Below are 10,471 nucleotides of genomic sequence, written 5' to 3'. Positions count from 1 at the left end.
CCAAGAATCATGTATTGCTTTTTTTAAATTTGTGACCCTTGAAAAAATAAAGGAAAGCAAACATAAATCATGCATGGTACCATAAACCTCTGGAGACTATAAGCATTACATGGATACACTCCTAAATCACGGGAGTGTATTATCAACCATTATGTTATTACCAACCATTTAGATAATGACCTCTGTATGAATGAGGTTTTAGCTATTCTTACAGACCTTGCATAACGCTCTTCAATGTTGCAGTTACTGCAAAATCATCATGCAAAATCCAAACATGTGTAATACCAGGTCACCCAGGAACCAACAGTTCCTAAGACAGGAAAGTGGAGTAGAGATCAAGGTTTGGGTTTTTTTGCTGTTAAAAATCTTAGCACATGACAAGATTCATTTCTGACCACCAGATGGCAAACGTGTGGCACAACCAACCCTTGTCAAACCTTGTCAATGTATTTATCACCTCTCCCTGGTTTCCTTGATTCAGGCTTTTTTTTTTTTTGAGGACTGAGGCCCATCACCACCAAATGACACACGTGACTTTTACAGGAGTCAAACTCCAAGGCCGAGTACTTTTGGTACACATCACACCACCAAACAATTACTGTCAAAGCCAAATTCAACGTTTACTAACACACCCACCATATCCAAAGACAAGCATGCAGGGATTTGCTCTGAAACCACTTACCTAAAGGCAATCCAGTATTTTATCAAACAGAACTGTACTCCAATCAGCTCAGCTTTCAAGTCTTTTTGAGGTTTAGCCTCATCACCCGAGATCAGAATTAACCATTTCTAGCCTTTTCTTCTGTTGGTTCTATGGTAAACAAACCCCAACCCACCACAACTCTGCAGCCAGTTCTCTGTCAACCAGCCTTTAAAAGTTGAGAAAAAACACAGAATGCACCCACCCCCAACATGGATGCTTTAGAGGGAATATGCTGCCCTGTACTTGGGTCAGTTCCACATGCTCAATAAACTGCTTCCATGGTCTGGTTATTCCATTATTCCGTTGGCCACCCTCAAACTTAACTCTCAGGAGGATCTGTTCAGCAAGCCATTAACATTTGTGACTCCCTTTTCTTCTTTCAGTTTCTCCCCCCCCCCCCCCCGCCAAAAACAGCTCCCCAAGTGCTGGAAAGCCTATATGCAGTTCAATCCTATTTTACTGCTTAGTATCTATAGTCATCCCAAAATCTAGCTCATCATGAACCCAACCCACTTTTTATACTGACTCACTTGTTTGAACTGTTCTATTTGACAATCCAAATACTGTTTTTGGGTGATTCACCACTAGGCCAAAGGCGTGTCCAGCCCCCCAAATCAAATGCTGCCCTTGCATACATGGAGTCAGACAATTATATGGTGCCAATTTTAAATACAATTTTATTTAAGACATTGCATTTTCCACTTAACAATACAGTGCTTATAAAGTGCAATGTTTATTTCCTTTCCCTGTGCACATATTCCATATTCAAGTATCAAGAATGCCCAGTTTTTTTGCTATAGCAGCTTAACATTACAACTGCCATGGAATTTGCTACAAATTTGGGTCCTTTGAATATTGTGTGTGGAACAATGCTCAACCTATTTATTCTCAGGTTGGTTTAGTCAACCTCTTCAATGGTGGGCCCAGAGGAGGCTCCACCAGAGGGAGGAGCTCCACCACCAGGGAAGCCTCCAGGCATTCCTCCTGGCATGCCCCCTGCACTCTGGTACAGCTTGGTGATGATGGGGTTGCAGACTTTCTCCAACTCTTTCTGCTGGTGTTCAAATTCTTCCTTCTCCGCAGTCTGAAAAGAAAGAAAACTTTACTGCAGGTTCCTCAAATAAAAGAAACTTCACAACCTGTCTGGTGCAATCAGTTGTGAAGACTAGACAAAAGCTTATCATTCAATTCTTCCCCATCCACGAAATCCTGGGTCACTCAGACATCCAAGGAAGGAAGCTAGTTGCCAACATCTGGAATTCTGGTGGAAACCGCGAATGTTTGGACCATTCATCATTGTGACCTGTATATAAGACCCATCTAACCTTTTGCTGAAACCCTATAACCATGCCCATCCACTCTCAATTTAGTTTAAATTACAAACCTGGTTCTTATCAAGCCAGTTGATAATTTCATTGCACTTGTCAAGAATCTTCTGTTTGTCTTCATCATTTATCTTGCCCTGAAGTTTTTCATCTTCAACAGTTGCTTTCATGTTGAATGCGTAAGACTCAAGTGAATTCTTGGAAGACACCTTGTCCCGCTGTTTCTCATCTTCAGCTTTGTACTTCTCAGCTTCCTGGACCATGCGCTCAATATCTTCCTTGCTCAAGCGGCCTATGAAATTAACCAGTCTTTTTGTTGAAACTGAACTGTTGAGTTACCCTGCAATGACTATAACCCACTGAAGCAGCCAATTCCAGAAAGTGATTCCTTGGCCCAAGTATCCTTGGGCAGTTGAAGTATTTGAAAAATGATCCTTATGACCCAAACCATCTTAAGATGTTAAGTTTAACTCTGAAGTTGTGCTCTTAACTTACCCTTGTCATTAGTGATGGTAATCTTGTTCTCTTTTCCTGTGCTCTTATCCACGGCAGAGACATTGAGGATACCATTAGCATCAATATCGAAAGTGACCTCAATCTGAGGGACACCACGAGGAGCAGGAGGTATGCCTGTGAGTTCAAACTTTCCAAGTAGGTTGTTGTCCTTGGTCATGGCTCGCTCACCTTCATACACCTTGGTAGCAAATAAAAATTACTAAGAAGCTGCAAAGATTACTGCCCCAAGCTCCTAGCTTGGTGTAAGGTCAAGTAAGAAAGGCTGCGCTCAGACATCCAAGGAAGGAATTGGCCAACACAAGACTTCTGGTGGAAACTACGAATGGTTTAGGTCAAATCATCACAGCGGGCCGTCTTCCCTAAGTTTCACAGGACAAAGTACCAATACAATATAAAACATACCTGAATAAGCACACCAGGCTGGTTGTCAGAGTAGGTAGTGAAGGTCTGTGTCTGTTTGGTAGGAATGGTAGTATTACGCTTGATGAGAACAGTCATAACTCCTCCAGCAGTTTCAATGCCAAGAGAAAGTGGAGTGACATCCAACAGCAGCAAATCTTGAACATTTTCAGATTTGTCTCCAGAAAGGATAGCTGCTTGGACAGCTAAAATAAAAAATATTAGTTAAGAAAAGAAATCCCAACCACCTCATTATCGAACAAATTTACAGTCGCTCAGACATCCAAGGAAGTTGTGCCATCATCAGCTAAGCTTTTGGTGGAAACTACGAATGTTTAAAGAATCAATCATCACAGCGAGTCAGCATGGGGCCTGACAGGCCATGTTACAACTGTTTAACTACGGTAAAGGAATTATTACCTGCACCATAAGCAACAGCCTCGTCAGGGTTGATGCTCTTATTCAGTTCTTTTCCATTGAAGAAATCTTGGAGAAGTTTCTGAATTTTGGGGATACGGGTAGAACCACCCACCAGGACAATATCGTGGATCTGAGACTTGTCTAACTTGGCATCTCGAAGGGCTTTCTCTACAGGGTCCAGGGTGCCACGGAACAGGTCAGCATTTAATTCTTCAAACCGGGCACGAGTGATAGAGGTATAGAAGTCGATTCCTTCATACAGAGAATCAATCTCGATACTGGCCTGGGTGCTGGAGGAAAGTGTACGCTTAGCACGTTCACAAGCAGTACGGAGGCGACGAACTGCCCTCTTGTTTTCACTGATATCTTTCTTATGTTTGCGCTTGAACTCTGCAATAAAATGGTTGACCATTCGGTTGTCAAAATCTTCTCCACCTAAGTGGGTGTCTCCAGCTGTGGACTTAACCTCAAAGATCCCATCTTCAATAGTAAGGATGGACACATCGAAAGTGCCGCCTCCCAAGTCAAAGATCAGCACATTCCTTTCAGCTCCGACCTGCAATTAAAATACAAAGTCATTACTCCTCGTCCGTCATTTCCAATGGCTCCAGCGTAGGGTAAAATGAATCCTACACTTTACAAATGGCACATACTTTCTTGTCTAGGCCATAAGCAATAGCAGCAGCAGTTGGCTCATTGATGATGCGAAGCACATTGAGACCAGCAATAGTTCCAGCATCTTTGGTAGCCTGACGCTGAGAATCATTGAAGTACGCAGGTACTGTGACAACTGCATTGGTAACGGTCTAGGAAAAAAAAAAAAATTGTTTGTGGTCCATTCCTAAAAATGTCAGTCCTTTAATTACATTATCTGCCTCTGCATGCACTTGACATTGACCATTAAAAAAAAAAAAAGAACACCTCAGTCAAAACCCCATGAATTCCATTTATAGGAAATCTGGTGCATAATGTTCCAACCTCCAGCTACCTCCCGTTAGGGTTGCACAGTACTCACCTTCCCAAGATAAGCCTCTGCAATTTCCTTCATTTTCGTCAAAACCATAGAAGACACCTCCTCTGGATAAAAGCTTTTTGTCTCTCCCTTGTATTCTACTTGGACCTTGGGCCTGCCAGCATCATTCACCACCATGAAAGGCCAATGCTTCATGTCAGACTGGACAACAGCATCATCAAATCTCCGGCCAATCAGGCGTTTGGCATCTGTAAAAGGTCATCAAATGCAAATGTAACACTGCCATCTATCCAGTAAGAATCCTAATCCACCACTACTCAAACACCAAGAGGCCTAGCAACCGAACTCCAGAATAATAGACGGATTTATATTGAGTTATTCAGACTTCCCACTTTAGAATTACCTATATATTTTTTTAACATGTTATAAAAACTTTCCTGGCTGCCTTATATTCCAGAAACTTCGGAGTCAAATTACACGCAGTCTAAACCACTTGAACTCACGCCCTAGTGCCTTAATTAACGACTTACCAAAAACTGTGTTGGTGGGGTTCATCGCAACTTGGTTCTTCGCAGCATCACCGATCAATCGTTCGGTGTCTGTGAAGGCGACATAACTTGGGGTGGTCCGGTTTCCCTGATCATTGGCAATTATTTCCACTTTCCCGTGCTGGAAGACACCCACGCATGAGTAGGTGGTGCCAAGATCAATGCCAACTGCAGGTCCCTTAGACATGGTTGCTGAGGAATGTTAAAAAAAAAAAAAAAAAGCCCGGTTTGATAAAGCGATCAGACGCTTGGAGCGTTTATCGTGGAACGCAGGCCATGAGGTACGAGGTACTCTGGCCTCCGTCTCACTCAGCACCTCCCCCAGAAACACTGCCCTTGCGTGAAAACCACGCGGTAACGGCCAGACCAAGAAATGCTGCAGTCGTGGTTGCCGTGCCAACCGCAGCTGGGCTCAGCCCAGACCGAAGCAAGCACCTGCCCCGAGGGTCTGCGACAGTACCGAGCACGTGGTCTCGAGCCCAGAGCTCGACCTTCTCCCCCACCCCCTGCGCTCCAAGAACCACACACCCACCCGCCCCCCCCCCCACCGCGCCCCCCCCCCCCCCCCCCCCCCCCCCCCCCAAAAAACAACACACCCCTATTCCCTTCCCTGCCCCCCCCCCCCCCCCCCCGCCTTGGGTGCGCGCCAGTGGCCGCTTCCTGCTCTGAGAATCTAGGGAAGGCCCGCTCCAGGGCGCCGGACTTCCGCCCCACCGAGCGCGGATGCGGCCCTCGCCCAGCACTCCGTGCGGGTGCCGCCCTGACCCCGCGGCGGCCATCACGGCCTGTAGCCCCCGCCCCGGGTTTCCCGATCGGCCGCAACCCAGGTCCACCGCCTCTCAGGGAGAAGAGAGCCGCATCTGGGCAGGGGACTCAGGGCCCCCCGCCAACGTGAACGCTCAGAAACCGCCAAAGCGCCTTAAAGTCTTAATCTGGGCGCGGAGCGCCCATTTCTGAAGAATCACCACGAGGTCACAGAACAGAGACCTTACCTTATGTGTGGGCCTGGCTCAGGCTGAGAAAACAGCAATCCAAAGATGTAGCCCCGCGTTCAATGAGACCGGTTTCCGCCCGCCACCCTGTCTCTTATACCCTGCCTCAGAACCTTCCAGAAGGGGTCCACCCCTATCGCCTGCCCATCATGACTTCTTCAGCCAATGGGCGCGCGGCCACCTCTACGAGGCCCAATGACTAAGCCGGCTCTACTCCTCGGGCCTCGCCCACTCCCGCCCCCATCCCTCCCCACCTCGCGATGACGCACTCACCGCAGCGTTCTGGAACTTTCATTCTCGCCCCCGCTCTCCGAACGGCCCGGGGGAAAGGGAGGGTGGAGCCGAGGGAGCCCGCGCGCGGGAGTCCTCAGTCACCCCAGGCGGGGAGTGGCGGGGCGGGGCAAAGGAGCGTGCTCCGCCTCTGCGCAAGCGCTCTCAGTCAGCGCGGGTAGGAGGGGACGGAAGGAGGAGGAGGAAGAGGGGTGGGCAAATTTGGAACCAGCCAATGACAGCAGCATTGGCCGAGATCTGGATCGACGCGGAACCGGGAGAGGACGAGCGCGGGGCCTGAAGGGAGGGGTCCGGAGCCGGCAGCCCAGGAGGGAAGACGGAAGTAGAGCGAGGACAAAATGGCCGCGAAGGTTGTTTTGCCCATCCCCCCAAGTCTTCATTCTGTTTCCCCCAACCCCCGCTTCGGCGTTGTACGGGGTCCTCTAGTCCCTCCCGGATTCCTTGTTCCCACGCTTCTGTCCAGTGTGGCTTTGGGCTAGGTCAGAGCACTAGGAGCTGGGGGACGGGGGGAAGGTACCGACCCCTGGGCGCTGCTTGGGTGACTTGCTGGGGGCGGGGGTACGCAGATGTGGGGCTGGAGGGAGCCGCGCCCAAGCGGGGTAGGAAATATTAGCCGGGCCGACCCCCAGAAATCTCAGTCACGATGTTGCTGAAGAAGCCGGCAGCCCTCAAGGCAGAAGTTGGAGGGGCTCCGGCCTCTCAGAACTGCCTGGGCCGGATCCTGTGCCGGACCCCCAGCGAAATAAAGGGCCAAACCTGCTTCCCCGAGTCCAAACAAGTCCGCCACTCCCCACCTCCCGCCTAAAACAGGTTAGGCTTCTCGACTCTCTCCCCTCACCCAAATCCGGCGCTTCTCAGTTGTTTGTTAAAGAAAAGAAAACCCGAGTTCTCTCCGTGTAGGAGAATCGGGCATTAGGAACCTGGGTTCCGATAACCCCGTGTCCTTGATTTAGACCTTCTAGAACCTCTCTTATTTTTAGAAACATGATGTATTTTTCCTTCCTTGACTTACAAAAAAACCTAAACGACAGATCGTTCAGGGGCATCTTGAGAACATTAGTAATCGAGTCCGCAAAACAATAGTACTTGTAAATTGTGGTGCGTGGTGGCAGGTATATGGGCCTTGTCATTCAAACAGCCTTTTACAGTTCCTTGAAATGTTTCCCAGGGTGTTCTTTCAAACAGGCAGGGCTGCTGCTGTCTTGTTTAATAAATAAATGGGCAGATAAATGAAAAAGATTATTTTGAAACTACCTAACAGTGGTGTGGCTGGAATAAGAAAGGCCTTCCAGACAGTGCCTCCAAAATCTGTCAGAAGAGGACACCTTGTCCTTGTCAAAGCCAGTAAAGCCTAGAGACAGATTAAACCTAAGAAGGAAGAATTTTCTTTTCACATTTGCCTTTTCGGGGGCGGGGGGGAGCGGTAGCAATGTTGGCTTGAACACGTGGAGGTATAAATTTAAGATTTCTACTCACCTCCCAAGAAATTAATTTTATATGATGCTTTTGCAACGTACAGAGTGCTTTCATTTGTTATATCATGCAATCCTCAAAATATTTTTCTGAGATATGTATTATACGTCCCGGTATTAAGAGAAAAATGAAGTTCAGAGATGTTATTTGTAGAATTTACAGCTGGCTGAGCTAGAATGGAAGCTAGTGCTTTTGATTCCAGAATCCTTGGGGGTTTTTTTTGTTACATTATAGTATAATTGCCTTTCTAGAAACACATGTAACTACACAACTCAAGAAGAAGTAAGATGCTGTGGGAGGCTCCTTTCAATTTTCTTTCGTATCTACAATCTTCCTTTTCCTACTCAGCCTATCAAGTACAATCTCTAACCTGTACCCTGCATTTTGCCCCTTGTAACCTCGGGACTACCTACAACATTTTAACTATTGTATCACTGGAAAGGAAAGCAAGGGCCCAAATCCAGTGGCTGGGAGTGAATAAAGAAAGTAGAGTAGGTAACCTGTTTCCAGTCACTCAACATACACTGCAGAACATGGACTGTGCTCTTATTAAATAGAATGATTCAGACTTTATGTATTTAAAGCTCAGTAAGATCAGTGTCCTGTCTCCACCTCTTCAAATACACAAGGTTTCAGACACATTCAGGATGGAAAATTAAAGTTTGGGGGTGCATAGGGACTGCAGTAAAGAAGTCTGAAGCAAAAAAAAAGTCCGAAGCCTAGGGTTTCTGACGTAGGGATGGGGTCAAGATGAACATATATGAGTCCCTGTCACGTACCAAGCACTGTTCTAAGTGCTTTACATGTATTACCTCATTTAACTTGTGAATTTTTTTTTCCCCCAGATTTATTTGAATCTCTCAGTGTTTACTTTTGAGATTGTTTGAAGCCCTTAATGTGTAGTTCTGTTAGCACTTCACCTTGGTGTAAAATATTTGCTTCGTAAATATTTTGATAAAGTCCTTAAGAGCAGGATCTCTGTCATAAGATCCTGCTGAGCACCTTGCTTTGTGAGAAAATAGTACTTGGTATATTTGTCACTGAAATAAATAAGTAGTAGATCATATTCAGACTGAGTTCTGTTCTTTTGGCAGCAAGCTAATGAACAAATTTTCAGTGCACGTTATATGACCTTGAGCTTCCCCTACGGTATCACCTTATTTATTTTTTAATTGCTGATGCAGATATATCTGTAATAAATATTTGGTTTTTGTGATCAAATACAGTCTCAATTACAAGGCAACTTAGAAGTTAAAATATAAACAGCTTAACACCAGAAATGAAGCAAAATTCTATGTCTTTTTGCAGCAGCAACTCTGAAGTTATTTTTATACAGTGTTAACAACGAGGGCATCGACTTCATTATTTTCCAAATTTAAGTTTGATTTATATATTTTATTGAAACGGTTATTCTCCAAACATTCACATCATTCCATCAGTATCTTCTTCCCACAAACATTTCTTCCTTCTACTTTTTAGCTAACTTACTTTTTTTTGTTTGTTTCATATTAAAGGATCAAATTTATTTGAAAGTTAATAGAATATGGTTTGAAGCCAGTAGTGTCTCAAAACTTTATCTTAAGCCCAGAGCTTGCCATATCTGAACCCAAAAACCTGACTCTAAGAGAAGTACACTGTCATTGCTAAAACTTCAGTACCTTATCAGTCAGAATTTTCAATTCCTTAGAATTTCTCAGATTTTAGGTAGTTACCTGCTTTGTGAATTTTTCTGTAGATTTCCAGTGTGAATAGATGTCCAAAATCTGGATATTCAACTGATATTCTAGCCTTTTAATAACTAACATGTTTAAATAACCTAAATCTCCATATCATGCAAAGGGGACTGATTCCTGCTTTCAAAGGCATATACAGGAAACCTTGGGTTCAAAGGTAGTAAATAATGATAAGAGCAAATTGCTTGTGATGGTACAGCCGCAGCCTCCATAGTGTACTTGTTTGGCTCAGGTACTCTAGAAATGAGAATTCTCAGAGTTACATAGCAGAGGTGATAGGTTACCACACTACTAGAAAAATAAAAAAGAGTATGGAAGGGGTTTCTATCTTACAATGAGGCAGTGTTAGTATAAGAAGCGTTCCAAATACGCCAGCCTTCTTAAATTAATAGCAGACATTCCTTATATCACTTCCTCAATGTCTCTTATTTCCCAGCTTTTTTTTTTTTAAGAGGAAGACAAACCTCAGATTACAATTTTCTCCCGAGCATAAACCCCCATTTCTTAAAGAACCTTAGAGGGAAATGCATTTGCACTATATGAGGACTGTTTCATGAGAATTAAACGTAGAAATGAAAAACCAGAGAAGTGGGGCCAAATCCCAGATCTCCCTTTTCCGTTCAAGCATCTGATTCCACTTTTAGAAAAAAGGTTTCATCTCCAGATTCAGCATGGCTTTCTCTTTTCTGTAACTTGCTGCCCTTTTAATAATAAATATTTGCACCAATGGTGATCTGTTGACATTTGCCCTAAGGTCCTTGCAGGGCTATTTCAGATCTACCATTCTTGCCATAGGATGAATTTGACTCACAGAATAGTCACCACCATTAAAAAGGCAAGTTCTTGTATTGGAAGCTGCTGCTTTTCTTTTTTATTTCTCACACACCTTTCTTCCATGAATCAACTCTTTGATGGTAATCCTGGTGAATCACTTCTGTTCATTGTTTCCAAGTTGGTGACAATTTGAATGTTAGCAGTCACTAATCCAGCCCTGTTCTGCCACCCAGGAGTTATCCTCACCATCCCTTCCCTAAATAAAATTCCCTTTCCTTCCAGACCTGGACTTCCTCAGACGCTGGGAAATTACTGAATTTCTCT

The 10,471-nt window shown here is 45.0% G+C and overlaps 1 protein-coding gene across 1 annotated transcript; it reads right to left on the bottom strand.

Moving 5' to 3' along the window:
• Window positions 1–1,355: 1,355 nt before the first annotated feature.
• On the bottom strand, window positions 1,356–5,940 carry LOC111153698 (heat shock protein family A (Hsp70) member 8). The gene is made up of 9 exons (XM_022512849.1): window positions 5,877–5,940; window positions 4,867–5,076; window positions 4,379–4,584; window positions 4,017–4,169; window positions 3,364–3,919; window positions 2,947–3,149; window positions 2,524–2,722; window positions 2,088–2,320; window positions 1,356–1,787 (listed from the first exon to the last, which is right to left on the bottom strand). The coding sequence occupies exons 2-9, from the start codon at window positions 5,069–5,071 to the stop codon at window positions 1,602–1,604; spliced, it is 1,941 nt and encodes a 646-aa protein (XP_022368557.1). The 5' UTR covers window positions 5,072–5,076; window positions 5,877–5,940; the 3' UTR covers window positions 1,356–1,601.
• Window positions 5,941–10,471: the final 4,531 nt, after the last annotated feature.

The sequence above is a fragment of the Enhydra lutris genome, unplaced genomic scaffold, assembly GCF_002288905.1.
Source record: "Enhydra lutris kenyoni isolate GAN:26980312 unplaced genomic scaffold, ASM228890v2 scaffoldscaffold34, whole genome shotgun sequence".
Lineage (NCBI taxonomy): Eukaryota > Metazoa > Chordata > Mammalia > Carnivora > Mustelidae > Enhydra > Enhydra lutris.
The sequence above is the reverse complement of the archived record's forward strand: the minus strand, read 5'-3'. Positions and strand labels throughout refer to the sequence as shown.